This window comes from Nerophis lumbriciformis, linkage group LG13 (assembly GCF_033978685.3).
Source record: "Nerophis lumbriciformis linkage group LG13, RoL_Nlum_v2.1, whole genome shotgun sequence".
Classification (NCBI taxonomy): domain Eukaryota; kingdom Metazoa; phylum Chordata; class Actinopteri; order Syngnathiformes; family Syngnathidae; genus Nerophis; species Nerophis lumbriciformis.
Window position 1 is genome coordinate 15,173,209 of NC_084560.2, and position 20,372 is coordinate 15,193,580.

General features: G+C 35.8%; 2 protein-coding genes across 4 annotated transcripts in view; one reads left to right on the forward strand and one right to left on the reverse strand.

Annotated features, from left to right (window-relative positions):
- Window positions 1-1,026: 1,026 nt before the first annotated feature.
- mettl8 (methyltransferase 8, methylcytidine) lies at window positions 1,027-14,290 on the reverse strand. The gene is made up of 10 exons (XM_061971635.2): window positions 14,142-14,290; window positions 9,580-9,724; window positions 9,373-9,464; window positions 7,474-7,724; window positions 7,345-7,394; window positions 7,206-7,266; window positions 1,834-1,973; window positions 1,581-1,687; window positions 1,431-1,496; window positions 1,027-1,317 (listed from the first exon to the last, which is right to left on the reverse strand). Exons 2-10 carry the CDS (start codon window positions 9,717-9,719, stop codon window positions 1,163-1,165), a joined length of 1,062 nt encoding a protein of 353 aa, XP_061827619.1. The 5' UTR covers window positions 9,720-9,724; window positions 14,142-14,290; the 3' UTR covers window positions 1,027-1,162.
- Window positions 13,854-20,372, forward strand: part of LOC133613815 (plasma membrane ascorbate-dependent reductase CYBRD1) — a 43,477-nt gene continuing 36,958 nt past the window's right edge. For all 3 annotated transcript variants that reach the window (XM_061971630.2, XM_061971632.2, XM_061971631.2), the window contains exons 1-3: window positions 13,854-13,948; window positions 17,128-17,288; window positions 17,373-17,476. In XM_061971630.2, the coding sequence (XP_061827614.2) occupies window positions 17,163-17,288; window positions 17,373-17,476 (230 nt within the window). In that variant the 5' untranslated portion in view covers window positions 13,854-13,948; window positions 17,128-17,162. The remainder of the gene's footprint in view (window positions 13,949-17,127; window positions 17,289-17,372; window positions 17,477-20,372) is intronic.

Below are 20,372 nucleotides of genomic sequence, written 5' to 3' on the forward strand. Positions count from 1 at the left end.
CAGCATTATTCATATGTGAATAATATATATACAGTCTATTAAACAGCATTATTCACATGTGAATAATATAAATACAGTCTATTATACAGCATTATTCACATGTGAATAATATAAATACAGTGTATTATACAGTATTATTCACATGTGAATAGTATAAATACAGTCTATTATACAGCATTATTCACATGTGAATAGTATAAATACAGTCTATTATACAGCATTATTCACATGTGAATAATATAAATACAGTCTATTATACAGCGTTATTCACATGTGAATAATATATATACAGTCTATTATACAGCGTTATTCACATGTGAATAGTATAAATACAGTCTATTATACAGCATTATTCACACGTGAATAATATAAATACAGTCTATTATACAGCGTTATTCACATGTCAATAATATAAATACAGTCTATTATACAGCAATATTCACATGTGAATAATATAAATACAGTCTATTATATATTCAAGTACAGTCAAGTACATATTAAAGGTGTAATAACAACCCTTTCCCCACTGCCATTACCTGACTTGCAGCCCCATATCATGAATGACTGGAAATGTGCATGTTTTCTTCAGGCAATCGTCTTCATTATTCTCATTGGAACTGTACCAAACAAAAGTTCCAGCGTCATCACTCTGCCCATTGCAGATTCGCGATTTATTACTGGACATGACTTTCATCCAGTCATCATAGTACACGATTGCTTTACGTGGCCTACCACTTGGTGGCTGAGTTGCTGTTGTTCCCAAACTCTTCATTTTTCTTATAATAAATTTGACTTTGGAATATTTAAGAGCGAGGAAACTTCACAACTGGATTTGTTGCACAGGTGGAATCCTATGACAGTTCCATGCTGGAAATCACTAGAGCGGCCCATTCTTTCACAAATGTTTGTAGAAACAGTCTCCATGCCTAAGTGCTTGATTTGATACACCTGATTCTCATCATTTGGATGGGTGGCCAAATACTTTTGGCAATATAGTGTAGTTTAGTTCACTACATTATCCGTGACTGTACAATAAAATGCACTTTTTATTGCACTCATGAAATAATCACCACATAGCTGCGTGTGCTATGTATTTAATGTACATATGCTGTTTTGGACAATAAGTAGATATAAAAATAGAAAAAAAAGGGAAAGAGGGTTCTTAACAAGGTGAAAGTGGATATGGTTTCCTAAACTTGCTCTGCATCCATACTCGGCGCATTGACACTTTCTTCCCTCTGTTAACTTGAAGTCGTCGATCTTCCATATTCTGGACTTCCTCCAGTCCGGCTTTGGTAAATAAATCGTGAATTTCTTCTGTGGAGATAAAACAGAGTCAGCCAAGAGAGCTCTAGTCTTTCATGATTCATATTTTTAGCACACTATATTTTTTGTAGGATGTGCACACTATTGCATTGCAGGTAGTATACCTTTGGTGAAAAAGTAAACACGGGTTCCATTGCCTCGTGTGTAGAAATTCTCTGACAGGCACTGACCTGGTTGCAAAAGATGAATGACTGCTAATACAAATGTGAGTAAAATAACTACACAGAACATTAGCAAAAGTGGGTAAAACTCACCTTTCTTAAACCTGAGCTGTGTAAAGTCAAATCTCCCATAATCCCGGAAGAGAAAATACCCTCCACATTTTAAGTAGGAGGATAGTCTGTTTACGACTCCTTGTATCCTATAGATGAAATCTCATTTACTACATTGTTACTGTACCTGCCGTAAAAAATGTCCTTTGTGTGTTGATTACAATTACAGAAAAACAAAGCGTTGGTGAAAGTGCCAAAAGGCAGCACATGTGTTTTTGCTGTCTCTTTCACTCACCTGTCTGGATGAATAGTGGAGAGGACAAAAACTGCTAAAATGACATCCAGGCTTTGTGGAGGAAAGGGAAGAGAAGCCTCCTCCTCGCAAATATCATGTAGAAACGCGTGGCACACAGAATCGTCATAGTCCGGATGGCCCTGTGAGAAGAGGGCAAAGTCAGTGGTATCCAAAATGAAACACAGATGTCTTCCTTGTGGTCCCTGGGAATAAATTACACTACAATATTACAGGAAGGACCAAATGTTGAACAAAAACTCATATACAGCGACCAATAGACTTAGACTTAGACAAAGTTTATTGATCCACAAGGGAAATTGTTCCTCTTCTCTCCTTCTTCTTTGTGCCGGCACGGCATCCCTGGCGCTTTTTCCGTAATTCCACGGGAATGTCCGGCCGCGATCCCCATAGCGCTGGCAAGGAGAGCGCAAACACCTCCTCGTGTGTGTAACTGATCAAAGCCAAACACAAAACCGCCCGAAAAGGAAAAGAAAAGTAACGAAAACACGCAAAAGCGCCCAAGAACCATAAGTGATAAGTGATAAAAAAAAAAGAAAGGAAAGTTGAGAAGAATACCAAAAATAAAGTAAAATGAAGGATATCAAAGGAGCTACTGTGATGTGCTGCCACTCTTTCAGGCGCATCAAAGAAAAAAATAAAAATAAACATAAAATTAAATTAAATTTAAAAAACAATAAAACAATAAAAATAACAAATAAAAATAAAATATATATGTATATATATATACATATATATGTATATATATATATATATATATATATACATACACATACATATATATATATATACACACATATATATTTATGTATATATATATACATATATATATATATAAATATATATATACATATACTGTATATATATATATATATATATATATATATATATATATATATATATATATATATATATATATATATATATATATATATATGTGTGTTGTCTGTCAAGCACACAGGGGCCCCAATCAAAGTCGGCCCCTAGAAATTCTTTCTCTTCTATCGACTGGTAAATACAGTATGGAAATTATAAAATATATGTAAAAAATCAAAAGACTGTGAAAGCTGCTTAAAATTAATGTAAAATATCTAAACTACCTACACACCCTTGTCCAAAATACGAAATGGTTTGTTCCACCTGGATCACCGCAAAACTAACTTGGAACACCTGGAACAGAAAGGTGAAATAATTGAAAATTATAAAATATAGTAACAATTACTTTCATCCCATTGATTTTTTTAACATTAATGTTCCAGGCAAAGTCATTTTCAGTGGATGTATAGAAAAGGCAAATATAAGCCTTGGCTTCAGCCTATTCCTTTTTCGGTCATTCTGTTTCTTTTCTTTTTGTGTGTAAATGTGTATGACTGTTAATATGTATAATCTGTACTGTTAAACTGATCACACAAAATGGTTGATTATATGACCGAAATAAACTCATTTCATTCATTCATAATGACTCACAGTCATAACATCATCAACGCTCACATTTAGGATTCACACACATGGCACCAACATATTGAAACAATGATGAGATGATAGAAGAAAGATAAACATATATTACATGTATTTGTGGCAGGAGAAAGTTATGTACAAGTTTCACTTTTGCATCCACTTGCTCACAACTTTGGTGCATTCAAGGACCCTCGATTAAAGTTAGTAACATAGGCGTTGACAGGTGGAGATTTAACTCCCAGGAGATGCCATACTTGCCAACCTTCCCGGATTTTCCGGGAGACTCCCGAAATTCAGCGCCTCTCCCGAAAACCTCCCGGGACAAATTTTCTCCCGAAAATCTCCCGAAATTCAGGCGGAGCTGGAGGCCACGCCCCCTCCAGCTCCATGCGGACCTGAGTCCGCTTTCCCACAATATAAAGAACGTCTACAGTAAAGCAGTCCGTCTGCCATAAACAGCAATGTTGTGACACTCTTAAACAGGACAATACTGCCATCTAGTGCATTTGATGAAAGCACTTTTGTGCGTACCACACAGCAATGCATAATCAGAGACCCTTGTTCAGCATGGTTAGAAAGATAGTGACAGAGAATAGAACAAGGATGGACAATTCAACCCTTAACTCAACAATGACTAGATGAGTGGTATATGTGTAAATAAATGAACACTGAAATTCAAGTATTTCTTTTATTTATATATATATATATATATATACATATATATATATATATATATATATATATATATATATATAGCTAGAATTCACTGAAAGTCAATTATTTCTTTTATATATATATATATATATATATATACTGTATATATACCGGTATATATATATATATATATATATATATATATATATATATATATATATATATATATATATATATATATATATATATATCCATCCATTTTCTACCGCTTATTCTCTTCGGGGTCGCGGGGATATGTATATACATATATATATATATATATATATATATATATATATATATATGAAATACTTGACTTGGTGAATTCTAGCTGTAAATATACTCCTCCCCTCTTAACCACGCCCCCCCCCCCCCCCCCCCCCCCCCCCCCCCGAAATTGGAGGTCTCAAGGTTGGCAAGTATGGGAGATGCACTAATAATATTATCATCATCTTAATAATCTATTATTATGATTCGTATTATCCACTGATGATACTCCTGTTTATCAACTAATCTGTACTTTACACTCTGAAGTAAAGGAACACTTGACATATTCATAATTATATTCAATTAATTAATGACAGGTTATATGATTACATAAATTCATATTCAGGACTCTTTATATTTAATTTGTTGGCACTTTTTTGTAAAAAACAAACAAAAAACAAACAAACAAAAACAAAACCTTTAAAAAATATATATATAGACTTAGACTTCCTTTTTATTGTCATTCAAATTTTAACTTTACAGCACAGATAAGAACAAAATTTCGTTACATAAGCTCATGGTAGTGCAGGATAAAAAAGCAATAAGGTGCATATATAAATATATATATATATATATATAAATAATATATAAATATATATATATAAAATAAATAAATATATATAATTAAATTATATAAATAAATAAATAGATTACTGTACAGATAAATATATTGCACTTTTTCACATGCGTCCACGTTTTATGGATGTATGTTATATTGTCTTTTTTATTCCTGCGAGTTAATCCATTTTGGGGAGAGTTGAGGGGATAATTTAATTATGATGCGTTCAAGAGTCTTACGCATCGTAATTAAATTATATTGATTAAATAGAATATATATATATTATTTTGGTAGATTTGTTCTTTAAAAAGTCAACAAAATACGTTCTTACATGTTTTTTAAAAAGCTGCTTTTGACTAAATTCATGCCATAATTAGTTTTTTAGTGTATGTAAACATACTGTACCAAGTGTGTGTATGGGTCGGCTATGTTGAATTTAGGGTGGGATTGGGTGGGGGGAAACATTAAGAGTCTTGTGTATGGGGACCTAAAATTTGGTATTGCGCCCATGCAAGCACATTTGATGAGCAAAGACTAACTGGGCCCTAGTTTTCATATATTTCTCAGTTATCGTGTGTCCAAAGAATCCCACTTGTAGGCGACTCTGTTTCTGTGCATTTTAGTATTGACTGTGACTGCAAACAAATCCACTGTGGGGTCAAAGGAAGTTGGGAGTACCAGCACTTTGATTAAAAAAAAGTTGAGAAACAATCTTGAATTTGAGGAAGAACATGACTTTTCAGTAAAGCTAAAATAAATGTTAAATGTTCATTCGTCATCTATATGTGTTTTCGCATGTATAACTATCATTATTCTCTATAAAATGTGTTTTGTGTTAATGTTTTTGAGTGTATAGAACAGATTAATTGGGTTTACATTATTCCTTATTGGAAACATTGCTGTGGGTTTGGTCTGACCTTTTCATACTTGCCAACCTTGAGACCTCCGATTTCGGGAGGTGGGGGGAGGGGGTTGGGGTGGGCGTGGTCAGGGTGGGGCAGGGGCGTGGTTAGGGGCGTGGTTAAGAGGGGAGGAGTATATTTACAGCTAGAATTCACCAAGTCAAGTATTTCATATATATATATATATATATATATATATATCTAAGAAATACTTGACTTTCAGTGAATTCTAGCTATATATATATTTATTTTATTATATATATATGTATTTATAAATAAAAGAAATACTTGAATTTCAGAGTTCATTTATTTACACATATACACACACATAACACTCATCTACTCATTGTTGAGTTAAGGGTTGAATTGTCCATCCTTGTTCTATTCTCTGTCACTATTTTTCTAACCATGCTGAACACCCTTTCTGATGATGCATTGATGTGTGGCACGCACAAAAGTGCTTTCATCAAATGCATTAGAGTCTGGAATCTTCCATCTCTCCCTAGCATGGCCCAAAACCGGTCAATCTTTGCTTCCTGTGGAAGATCTTCACTGCCGAGCACTTGGTAGTCCACTACTTCTTCCCGGAGGCTATCCAGGTCCAATCGCAGCTGCGGCTTGGGACTAACAAGCTGTTATGAGAGTAGCGTATGTGTGTGTGTGGCCCTTTAATAGGTGAGCATGTGAGGTGAGTGACGTCAGTGAGTGTGTGGGCGAGAGAAGAGAGGGAGCGGTAGCGTGAGTGCGGGCGGGGACTACCGGTAGTTTGTTTTGTGTTTGTGTTGTGTGCAAGCAATCAATAAAGCAAGATTTGCAACTAATCGCCGGACTCAGGCAGGAAAGGTGCAACAAAGCGTATTTCTTCATCTTACTCGTCGTCGGCGTCGCCATGGCTGTATCTTCCTCGTTCTTCTGCTTCGTCTCCTTGTTGTGTGCGCAGTTGTGCACTGCACTCTCTAAAAGCCGTATATGTTATTGATGTTATAAATGGCAGTATTGTCCTGTTTAAGAGTGTCACAACATTGCTGTTTACGGCAGACGAACTGCTTTACGGTAGACACAAACATGACTGCTGTTGTTGTGTGTTGTTACCGCGCTGGGATGACGTTAATGAAACTGCCTAACAATAAACCCACATAAGAAACCAAGAACTCGCCCTCGATCATTCTACAGTTATAATGTGTTTGAGCAGGCCCACTGTTTATATCGTGGGAAAGCGGACTCAGGTCCGCATGGAGCTGGAGGGGGCGTGGCCTCCAGCTCCGCCTGAATTTCGGGAGATTTTCGGGAGAAAATTTGTCCCGGGAGGTTTTCGGGAGAGGCGCTGAATTTCGGGAGTCTCCCGGAAAATCCGGGAGGGTTGGCAAGTATGGACCTTTTGGTATGGATTATGAATAAAAACCAAAGTTCCTCTGACTGTATATTGCAATTGTTACTCCATTGAGTAAGTGCAACATCAAATGTTGACTTCTTACCTTCAGCAGTTGAATAGCACACGGCGAGAAGTCACAACAGTACAAAAATGCACCTTTTTCTCTGTAAACAAGACAAACAAACAACTGTTGTGTGGAAAGGGAGAAAAAAACAATGGCGTTATCCCAACTGACAACTTACTTGATGTCACGAATGATGGGAAATACACTGTTGCCAACCCCACAGCCAACCTGCAAAAGTCATCATTTTAAAAACCTTATCCTATCAAGAAATAATTGTATCTGCCAAAATGTAAATAAAATGCAGAACCTCCAATAGCCTAAAAGGCGCACGTTGTCCCGGGTAGGAAAGGTGCACTGCTGCTTGGTTTGGTTCCAGTGCTGCATCTTGAGGGAGGTTAGGTGTGGAGCTGTCATGGCAGTTTCCAGTTTGGCTTTTTAAATCAGTTGGAAGCAGTTCTGGGAATTCCAAAAGCAGCCAATTGCGATTTTTAAAGAATTTATGCTGATGCAGCACATAAAATGTATCCCAGTAGTGACAAGCCTCCGTGTCAAATGTTCCTGTGTCAAATAGATTTGGATATATTGTCAATTTCACACATGTACAAACCCCGTTTCCGTATGAGTTGGGAAATTGTGTTAGATGTAAATATATATAATATATAATACAATGATTTGCAAATCATTTTCAACCCATATTCAGTTGAATATGCTACAAAGACAACATATTTGATGTTCAAACTGATAAACTTTTTTTTTTTGCAAATAATCATTAACTTTAGAATTTGATGCCAGCAACACGTGACAAAGAAGTTGGGAAAGGTGGCAATAAATACTGATAAAGTTGAGGAATGCTCATCAAACACTTATTTGGAACATCCCACAGGTGAACAGGCAAATTGGGAACAGGTGGGTGCCATGATTAAAAGTAGATTCCATGAAATGCTCAGTCATTCACAAACAAGGATGGGGCGAGGGTCACCACTTTGTCAACAAATGCGTGAGCAAATTGTTGAAGTTTAAGAAAAACCTTTCTCAACCAGCTATTGCAAAGAATTTAGGGATTTCACCATCAACGGTCCGTAATATCATCAAAGGGTTCAGAGAATCTGGAGAAATCACTGCACGTAAGCAGCTAAGCCTTTGACCTTCGATCCCTCAGGATGTACTGCATCAACAAGCGACATCAGTGTGTAAAGGATATCACCACATGGGCTCAGGAACACTTCAGAAACCCACTGTCAGTAACTACTGTTGGTCGCTACATCTGTAAGTGCAAGTTAAAACTCTCCCATGCAAGGCGAAAACCGTTTATCAACAACACCCAGAAACGCCGTCGGCTTCGCTGGGCCTGAGCTCATCTAAGATGGACTGATACAAAGTGGAAAAGTGTTCTGTGGTCTGACGAGTCCACATTTCAAATTGTTTTTGGAAACTGGACGTTGTGTCCTCCGGACCAAAGAGGAAAAGAACCATCCGGATTGTTATAGGTGCAAAGTTGAAAAGCCAGCATCTGTGATGGTATGGGGGTCTATTAGTGCCCAAGACATGGGTAACTTACACATCTGTGAAGGCGCCATTAATGCTGAAAGGTACATACAGGTTTTGGAACAACATAAGTTGCCATCTAAACAACGTTACCATGGACGCCCCTACTTATTTCAGCAAGACAATGCCAAGCCACGTGTTACATCAACGTGGCTTCATAGTCAAAGAGTGCGGGTACTAGACTGGCCTGCCTGTAGTCCAGACCTGTCTCCCATTGAAAATGTGTGGCGCATTATGAAGGCTAAAATACCACAACGGAGACCCCCGGACTGTTGAACAACTTAAGCTGTACATCAAGCAAGAATGGGAAAGAATTCCACCTGAGAAGCTTCAAAAATGTGTCTCCTCAGTTCCCAAACGTTTACTGAGTGTTGTTAAAAGGAAAGGCCATGTAACACAGTGGTGAACATGCCCCTTCCCAACTACTTTGGCACGTGTTGCAGCCATGAAATTCTAAGTTAATTATTATTTGAAAAAAAAAATAAAGTTTATGAGTTTGAACATCAAATATCTTGTCTTTATAGTGCATTCAATTGAATATGGGTTGAAAAGGATTTACAAATCATTGTATTCCGTTTATATTTACATCTAACACAATTTCCCAACTCATATGGAAACGGGGTTTGTATTTGCCATGTAATGACTTGTGTTAAATTAGCACCTTGTTCCCATGAAGGAATTTGCACACTGGAATTTTCCTTAGCTTTCAGCTGTGCATTTTTCACCTCCTCCTCTGTCCACTGCACGTGATCCCTATAGATTAAGAGTATTCATTTAAATAATAAACAGAGGGATTGAAGGTTGAACTTCTGTAGCACTTCATCAATAAAATACATTTACTGATAGTTTTTAAGGATGTTGTACTGACCACATATTGTGCTTAAAGATGTCATCGGGGTTGGTAAGAATCCGTGAACCAAGTGGCGCACAGGGTCTTCCTTCTGTGCACTTCAATCTTGTGGAAACTTTAGCCACCGTGGCTAAACAGAGGTGACGTAATTTATGCATTTATTCTGTAAAAACACAAGATGATCCCCAAGATATTAATAAAACACTGTCTCTCACTGCTAACACTTAAGTATTGCTATTGATTGAATATTCATTTGTGCAAGTGTATCCAATATTCAGTTCAGTTTATTTGGAACATACATATGATACAATGTAATGCATCACACAATTCCAGTTGTATCATTACAGCACGTCCGAAAGGAGTAGGAAGAAGCAGAGCTTATTTAATGCTACCCCTTTTCATACCATAGCAATTGTATCCAAATCCCTTGTTCTCTGTAACAGAACAGTGAACAAATAAATAATATACCATAGTAAGCATACAAATATTAAATACATAAATAATCTTTGTCCCAATAAAAAAAAGGAAAAAAAAGGGTTCAAGATATGCATCATAATTCTTGTTCTGTGTACTTTGTGAACACTTGTAGTTTGAACAGTCTCTTGGTTAATCCGTTCCATAAAGTAATTCCACATACTGATATGCTAAAGGTTTTAAGTGTTGTAAGTGTTTAAATTAGATTTTCCTCTAAGGTTATATTCCTCCTCTTTTGTTGAGAAGAATTGTTGTACATTCTTGGCTAGCAGGTTATAGTTTGCTTTGTACATCATTTTAGCTGTTTGCAAATGCACCAAATCGTTGAAATTCAATAATTGTGATTTGAATAAATAAAGTGTTTGTATGTTCTCTATATCCAACATTATGTATTATTGTAATTGATCTTTTTTGTAACACCGTTAGTGAATGAAGCGCACATTTGTAGTTGTTTCCCCATATTTCTACACAATAACTCAGATATAGGATAACACCTCTTCCTCCTATCCAGGAGATCGCAAAAAGCCGCTGCCTGACCAGGGCTCAGAAAATCTGCAAAGACTCCTCCCACCCCCACCAAGGACTGTTTTCACTGCTGGACTCTAGAAAGAGGTTCCGTAGCCTCCGAAGCAGAACCTCCAGGTTCTGTAACAGCTTCTTCCCTCAGGCCGGAAGACTCTTAAACGCATCATAATTAAATTATCCCCTCAACTCAACTCCCCCCAAAATGGATTAACTCGCTGGAATAAAAAAGACAATATAACATACATCCATAAACGTGGACGCATGTGAAAAAGTGCAATATATTTATCCGTACAGTAATATATTTATTTATTTATATATATTTATATATATTTATTTATTTTATATATATATTATATATATTATTTATATATATTTGTTTATTTATATATGCACCTTATTGCTTTTTTATCCTGCACTACCATGAGCTTATGTAACGAAATTTTGTTCTTATCTGTGCTGTAAAGTTCAAATTTGAATGACAATAAAAAGGAAGTCTAAGTCTAAGTCTAAGTCTAAGTCTAAGTCTAGTCGAAGTCTAAGATATGGTAACACCAGTGAGCAGTAGAGCACTAGTGTCTTTATATTGTAAATATAAATAAATGCATCTGCCTCACAATACGAAGGTCCTGAGTAGTCTTGGGTTCAATCCCGGGCTCGGGATCTTTCTGTGTGGAGTTTGCATGTCCTCCCCGTGACTGCGTGGGTTCCCTCCGGGTACTCCGGCTTCCTCCCACCTCCAAAGACATGCACCTGGGGATAAGTTGATTGGCAACACTAAATTGGCCCTAGTGTGTGGATGTGAGTGTGAATGTTGTCTGTCTATCTGTGTTGGCCCTGCGATGAGATGGAGACTTGTCCAGGGTGTACCCCGCCTTCCGCCCGATTGTAGCTGAGATAGGCTCCAGCGCCCCCCGCGACCCCAAAGGGAATAAGCGGTAGGAAATGGATGGATGGATAAATAATTCAAAGGCTTAGCTGCTAAATAAAGTCAATTGTAACAATATACAGCCTTGACGCTTCCAATTAAGTAATAGTTAATACAGTGGTTCTTAAACTTGTTGGAGGTACCGAACCGCACCAGTTTCATATGCGCATTCACCGAACCCTTCTTTAGTGAAAAATAAAATGTTTTTTTTTTTCAAATTCAAGAAAAAGTTATGTGTTTTTGGTAACACTTTAGTATGGAGAACATATTCTAAGTAACAAAGACTTAATTTACAGTTATTTGGACACTAGGGGAACATATTCTAAGTAACAATGACTTAATTTAGAGTTATTTGGACACCAGGGGAACATATTCTAAGTAACAAAGATTTAATTTAGAGTTATTTTGACACTAGGGGAACATATTCTAAGTAACAAAGACTTAATTTAGATTTATTTGGACACTAGGGGAACATATTCTAAGTAACAAAGACTTAATTTAGAGTTATTTGGACACTAGGGGAACATATTCTAAGTAACAAAGACTTAATTTAGAGTTATTTGGACACTAGGGGAACATATTCTAAGTAACAAAGACTTAATTTAGAGTTATTTGGACACTAGGGGATCATATTCTAAGTAACAAAGACTTAATTTAGAGTTATTTGGACACCAGGGGAACATATTGTAAGTAACAAAAACTTAATTTAGAGTTATTTGGACACTATGGGAACATATTCTAAGTAACAAAGACTTAATATAGAGTTATTTGGACACTAGGGGAACATATTCTAAGTAATAAATACTTAATTTAGAGTTATTTGGACACCAGGGGAAAATATTCTAAGTAACAAAGACTTAATTTAGAGTTATTTGGACACTAGGGGAACATATTCTAAGTAACAAAGACTTAATTTAGAGTTATTTGGACACTAGGGGAACATATTCTAAGTAACAAAGACTTAATTTAGAGTTATTTGGACACTAGGGGAACATATTCTAAGTAACAAAGACTTAATTTAAGGTCATTTGGATACTGGGGGAACATATTTTAAGTAACAAAGACTACATTTAGAGTTATTTGGACACTAGGGGAACATATTCTAAGTAACAAAGACTTAATTTAGAGTTATTTGGACACTAGGGGAACATATTCTAAGTAACAAAGACTTAATTTAGAGTTATTTGGACACTAGGGGGACATATTCTAAGTAACAAAGACTTAATTTAGAGTTATTTGGACACTAGGGGAACATATTCTCAGTAACAAAGGCTTAATTTAGAGTTATTTGGACACCAGGGGAACATATTCTAAGTAACAAAGACTTAATTTAGAGTCATTTGGATACTGGGGGAACATATTTTAAGTAACAAAGACTACATTTAGAGTTATTTGGACACTAGGGGAACATATTCTAAGTAACAAAGACTTAATTTAGAGTTATTTGGACACTAGTGGAACATATTCTGAGTAACAAAGACTACATTTAGAGTTATTTGGACACTAGGGGAACATATTCTAAGTAACAAAGACTTAATTTAGAGTTATTTGGACACTAGGGGAACATATTCTAAGTAACAAAGACTTAATTTAGAGTTATTTGGACACTAGGGGAACATATTCTGAGTAACAAAGACTACATTTAGAGTTATTTGGACACTAGGGGAACATATTCTAAGTAACGAAGACTTAATTTAGAGTTATTTGGACACTAGGGGAACATATTCTAAGTAACAAAGACTTAATTTAGAATTATTTGAACACTAGGGGAACATATTCTAAGTAACAAAGACTTAATTTAGAGTTATTTGGACACTAGGGGAACATATTCTAAGTAATAAAGACTTAATTTAGAGTTATTTGGTTAGGGTCAGGGTTAGAGGGTTAGGGCCAGGGTTAGAGGGTTAGGGTTATAATAAGGCCATGCCGAATAATGCATTAATAAGTACTTAGTAATGACTAGTTAAGAGCCAATATGATACTAATTTGCATGTTAATAAGCAACTAATTAATGGGGAATATGTTCCCCATACTAAAGTGTTACCATGTTTTTTTTACTGGTACACAAAAATGAACCGTGCATGAACATCACCTTGTTCAAACAACAAAACCAACACAGTGCATAAACCCACAACAATTTACACACCTGCAAATCAGTCTGACTTCTGCTGTTGCCGTATCCGTAATACGCCGAAAGGAGAGAAGTTTTTATTTACACGATGAGTCGGGTGTGTTTTGACCTCCGCCTCCCTGAGGCTGACTCGGTTCGATCCAACCCAGGTTAAGAACCACTGAGTTAATATTTGTATTGTTTATCCTGCGAGTGCAGTTACACTTTTGCACCAGTAGGTGGAAGTCATGATAGGGTGGTAGGCCGCTGCTGTAAACATGGAAATGAAGAAGACTAAGTTCTACAAGAGGACCCAGAAGGTACTAGAAAAGAAGCCATCCAACGCTGTCACGGTAAATTAAAAAAAGACAATTATATTCCACCAAGTGTACCCATGAACTAGATGTTATTGTCTTTCATCACCGTTGGATGTGTAACTTGCTAAACCGGTGCAAGTAAATACGATAGATTTAAACGAACTCAACCCGTCTAAAAACCTCTGTCTTCAGCTAGTTAGCATGGTGAATGTTATGTATATGTACTCACCTCATACAATTGTAGTCTCGGGAATACGAATCCTTTTAAAAATATATGTTTAAGTCACAATAATGTGAAATAAAACCACGGTCACACAGTTGTGCTGTATTGTCACGGTCACCGAGAGCGTTCTTGTTTGCGCATGCGTACACGGTCTCTTGTTCGATAGAAATGGGCGACAGTTTTGGACGTAGTGCAACAGTGCGACTGATCTATTCCTCTATTCCTCACTGCCCGTCTAACTTTGGATTTGGAAAAATACATGTCATTATAAAAGAAAAGAAGATATAGTTAAAGATGTCGAAGAGGCTGGTTTAAATATAATTGACTTTAAAATAATGAATGGAGTCTTAAAGCTAAAATGGTTAAAAAATGATGTTGCGAACTGGTGTTCAATATGGCATATCATTCCAAATGTCATATTCCAGAGAAACATTCATATTGAAGATGTTCATTTCTGTGAGGAAAAATGCTCCAACAAATATACGAGGGCACATTTATTGAAATAATATTTTTTTGAGCTAAGGAAAATAAGGACAAGATATATTATATACCCAATTCTTCCCAAAATTAAATAAATACATTTTAAAATTATTAATGGAATATACCCTTCAAATTATTTTTTGAAACTTAAATTGAACATGGAGGTTGATGGCTGTTATATCTGTGGAGCTGTAGTGGATCCAATCCACTTTATTTATATAGCACATTTAAACAACAAAATGTTTCCAAAGTGCTGCACAACAATATTAAAAACAATATTCAAATATTATCCTTAGCTCCACCAATGACTGAATAAACACAAAAAATAAGTACATATAAAACCAATATAAAATAAATATGATTAAAAACGATTTTAAAGGGTAAAACCAATTAAAACAGTAAATAGAAATCACAATTTTAAAAACACAGAGGACAACAGAGGACCACACAACTCACGTAGTGTTAAAAGCCAGAGAAGTGGGTCTTAAGTTGAGACTTAAAACACTCCACTGTGGGAGCAGTTCGAACATGGAGGGGCAGAGTGTTCCAGAGCTTAGGGCCGACCACAGAGAAGGCCCTGTCTCCCCTGGTTTTAAGTCTGGTCTTGGGCACCACGAGCTGGAGCTGGCTCTCGGACCTCAGAGCGCGCGCAGGATTGTAAATTTGGATGAGGTCCGAGATATAATGAGGTGCCAGTCCATGTAAAGCTTTAAAAACAAACAGCAAGGTTTTAAAATCAATTCTAAGATGAACAGGGAGCCAGTGCAAACTCTCAAGAATTGGGGTTAGGATGTCAATCATCTGTTTTTTTTATTTATTATTATTATTTTTTTGAATTAATTAAATCAACATAAAAAACACAAGATACACTTACAATTAGTGCACCGACCCAAAAAACCTCCCTCCCCCATTTACACCCATTCACACTCATTCACGCAAAATGGTTGTTTCTTTCTGTTCTTAATATTCTGGTTCCTACATTATATATCAATATATATCAATACAGTCTGCAAGGGATACAGTCCGTAAGCACACATGATTGTGCGTGCTGCTGGTCCACTAATAGTACTAACCTTTAACAGTGAATTTGACTTATTTTCATTAATTACTAGTTTCTATGTAACTGTTTTTATATTGTTTTACTTTCTTTTTTATTCAAGAAAATGTTTTTAATTTATTTATCTTATTTTATTTTATACATTTTTAAAAAAAGGACCTTATCTTCACCAGACCAGGTTGTCAATGAAATTAGATTGTTTAAAGGGTTCTTAAAACCAGTTCCAGTCCAGATTATGTCCAGGTCGGGCTCAGCAACACACACCTTCATTTATGTACACTCAAAATTTGTGACCTTCGACAACAGATTGCATATAATCTGTAAACAAAATTACATTTTCAAAATAAGCATTTATATACAGTCCAGATTATGTCCAGGTCGGGCTCAGCAACACACACTTTCATTTATGCACCTTCAAAATTAGGGAACACAACAACAGATTGCATATAATCTGTAAACAAAATTACATTTTCAAAATAAGCATTTGAGGACTTCCCATCTTTTTTTGTTTTTTGGCATCATTATCGGTTTCAACCATATAACTTTCTAAAGTTAAAAAATACTGAATAAATGTTTTAAAGAGAGTAATACTAAGTGAATATCTGTTGTGTCAATCATCTGTTTGTGGAATGTGATACTGTACATGTGTGTGTGTGTGAGAGTGTACATGTGTTTGTGTGATACTGTACGTGTGTGTGTGTGTGTGAGAGAGAGTGTAGATGTGTGTGTGTGAGAGTGTACATGTGTTTTGGGAGGAGATGAGAGATTGGCTGAGAAACAAGGGTGTGGAGATGTCCCCATTCTTTATGGAAGAGATCAAATGTGGTATTTTTATAAAGGACTGTAACATAGAAATGTTTGTCAACATTATTATGCTCTAGGCAAAAATGTTTTCTCCATAAATGTCGATTTATGAAAGTACAGCCTACATTTTCTAATTGGCTTAATGGTTTACAATTATCAATCAAATCTTGGAGGATGATTAATAGTACAAAAGCCCTTAAATTGATATTTCTGTTAAAAACATTTAAAGTGGTTTAGGTAGCCCTTTTTGTCTTTTTAGAATTTTTTTTAATTATTATTATTTATTAATATTTAATACTCTATCTGTATTTACTTTTGTTTCCTTGACATGTTTTGCTGATGTCGTGATTTGATCAACCTGATTTGTAGATTGTTGGTTATGTTGAAAGTGCCTTCACTTTTGTGTGCATTATAAATGTATGTTTGTTGTTTAATTAAAAAAACAACAACGTTGCCACTAATGCTGTGCGTATGTTGTGTGTCATCGGAAAATGCAAAAATTGTGTGCAATGCATATAATATGTATTAATGACAGCAAAACAGCTCATATGCTGACTGATAAGCAATTTAGGTAAATGACATCTACTTGTGTTTGATGTATTTATTACATAATGCACCCACAGCGCCATATAATTGTTTGTTTTCTTGCAGACGCTTTTTTGCAAGGTGGGAAGAAATGCCACCACATGATGGCGCCATACTGGAAAAAAAGGAACATCAATGCTGCTGAGGCATTGAGCCGGAGGAGCAGAGGTATCAGTGGAAGTCTCACTAGGCTTAATTTGAAAGTCCTGAGGGACATCCTTGTGCAGGTAATGGGAAAATGTGTAATATTAATATGATAATTGATTGTGGGTGTTCGTTATTAATGCTGATTATCAATCATCATCATCCAGGAGAACAGGGATTTTTCTAAAGTGTGCAGCAAGACCTCAAAATCCCAAATAATGTACGAAAATGGTAAAATCTACCTTGAAAATTACGTGAGATGCTACAACTGGTGAGTATAAATATGGATTTATATTTAACGCTGTACATGTATTAGATCAAGGTAAGGGTTCTTAACCTTTTTTAGGTTATTTCAGTCTTAATTTACCATATTTTTCGGACTATAAGTCGCAGTTTTTTTCATAGTTTGGCCGGGCTCCAGTGCGACTTATAAATGTTTTTTTCCTTCTTTATTATGCATTTTCGGCAGGTGCGACTTATACTCCGGTGCGACTTATACTCCGAAAAATACGGTAATTATATCCAAGTACTCACTAGGGGTGTAACAATTCATAGATGTATCGTTAGATGGATTTACATTTCTAAATTTCAAGTACCGGTATATTGATCTTGGCATGTTTGCCTCCCGGATGATAGGCATCGATTCAAGATCGTTTTAAAAGGGAATCAATAGATTTTATCGATACTGAAAAAAGGGAAACGTTTGATTTTAGAACGGCAGACTTTATATGAAGTTTAACACTTTTAAAAATAAGTATTTCGCTCGTCTGTGACGTCTTCAAAACAAAAATGGCGGAAACGTATGATGGCTGAGAAAGGTCATAACAAATGCAAACGCCACAAGACAATGTAATTAATTACAATACGACAACTTTGTCGCTACCTGTCTGCTCCGCGGGAGCCTGTGACTTTGCACACGTGACAGTATGTGACGTATTTAAGAAGGTGCGCTTGTTTTAAGTCTGTGAGAAGGAGAGACAAGAAAGACTGGAAAACGCATGCAGCGTAATGCCTTGCAGCTATATCACCATATAGTCATTTTCTATATCGCACAGAGACAAACCCGCGATATATCGAGTATAGGGCTGCAACTAACAATTAATTTGATAATCGATTAATCTGTCGATTGTTGCTTCGATTAATCGATTAATAATCGGATAAAAGAGACAAACTACATTTCTATCCTATCCAGTATTTTATTGGAAAAAAAACCAGCATACTGGCACCATACTTTTTTTGATTATTGTTTCTCAGCTGTTTGTAAATGTTGCCGTTTATAAATAAATGTTTATTTAAAAACAAAATATATATATGTAAAAAAAAAAAAAAAAAAAAAAAAAAGCCTCTGCGCATGCGCATAGCATAGATCCAACGAATCGATGACTAAATTAATCGGCAACTATTTTATAGTCGATTTTAATCGATTTAATCGATTACTTGTTGCAGCCCTAATCGAGTATATTCAATATATCGCCCATCCCTAATTGGAACCCTATTTAGCGGGTACATCTACTGTTAAAATGTTGGTTACTGTATTGTTATTCAAAATTGTGAAGTCAACCTAAAGTGTTGGTTGCACGTTATTCAAATAAGATGTGAATGCATTGGCCATTAATTGTTGTTTACTTGTTTGTTTGTATCCATAATTCATTTATACCTAATTCCTTTACAATAAATAACAGGAATATAGGATGTTGATGGTGTACAACCTCTAGTACTAATGAAAATGCTAATAATAAATGCATTTTTTTAAATCTTTATTCAAACCAATTACATATAATAAGACAATAGTATCAATGAATACCAATATTGATAAGGAATATCAATATGAGTGTAGCATCGATAAAATCCTAACGATACACATTCCTACTTAGCGATATGCATTTATTAATCAAAAGCACATATCAAGTTAACCGTGGTACAACAAGCACATGTAAAATGTACCTTCTGGAAATGCTGACTATTTGTTATTAATAACTCTAAATACTTCTGTTAGTCTTTTGACACGTTCTTGTCCTCCTGTCAGAATGTACAGTACATCTCTAACAATTCAACATTTACTTTCACTTAAAGGGTACAGTATGAATAATAACAACACATACAGTAGTACCTTAAAGTACAAGCTAATTGGTTCTGTGACAGAGCTCCTAACTCAAAACATTTGTATCTCAAATCAATGTCTACTGTTGAAATTAATTAAAATATATTTAGTTGATGCTTGCTCCTCCAAAACAGCACAATTTTAACATGTAAAATGCCTTTTAATTCAATTATTATAATATGCTTCTTCTTAACAATGTCCTTCACACTCACTTACTTACTTCCTTCCAATTCTTGGAAAAACTAAATTATGTCAATCTCTAGGCCAATGCTAGCGAGTAAGACCAGATGTTTCGGGGCGGATTTTATGGGGTTCACTTCACTGGGGCATTTGCTACGCCAACTGATGGCTCAGATGCTTGTAACTAAAATTTTTGCTTGCAACTTAAAACAATTAGCTGAGAGAGCTCTTATCTCAAAACATTCTTAAGTTGAGGTACCACTGTATTCATGATTGCAAATTACAAAACCCAAAACCAGCGAAGTTGGCATCGTAAATAAAAAGAGAATACAATGATTTGCAAATCCTTTTCAACTTATATTCAATTGAATAGACTGCAAAGACAAGATATTTAACGTTCGAACTGGAAAACTTTTTTGTAAATATTAGCTCATTTGGAATTTGATGCCTGCAACGTGTTTCAAAAAAGCTGGCACAAGTGGCAATAAATACTGATAAAGTTGAGGAGTGCTCATCAAAGACTTATTTGGAACATCCCACAGGTGAACGGGCTAATTGGGAACAGGTGGGTGCCATGATTGGGTATAAAAGCACCTTCCATGAAATGCTCAGTCATTCACAAACAAGGATGGGGTGAGGGTCACCACTTTGTCAACAAATGCGTGAGCAAATTGTCAACAGTTTAAGAACAACATTTCTCAACCAGCTATTGCAAGGAATTTCGGGATTTCACCATCTAAGGTCTATAATATCATCAAAGGGTTCAGAGAATCTGGAGAAATCACTGCAAGGCCGAAAACCAATGCCCATGACCTTCGATCCCTCAGGCGGTATTGCATCAAAAAGCAACATCAGTGTGTAAAGGATATCACCACATGGGCTCAGG

Coding starts and splice junctions, on each gene's coding strand:
- mettl8 (XM_061971635.2), bottom strand. CDS start 9,719: ATGCATAAATTACGTCACCTCTGTTTAGCCACGGTGGCTAAAGTTTCC. Junction 7,267..7,344: donor CCCATCATTCGTGACATCAA/GTAAGTTGTCAG, acceptor TCTTGTTTACAG/AGAAAAAGGTGCATTTTTGT. Junction 1,318..1,430: donor TGTTTACTTTTTCACCAAAG/GTATACTACCTG, acceptor TTATCTCCACAG/AAGAAATTCACGATTTATTT.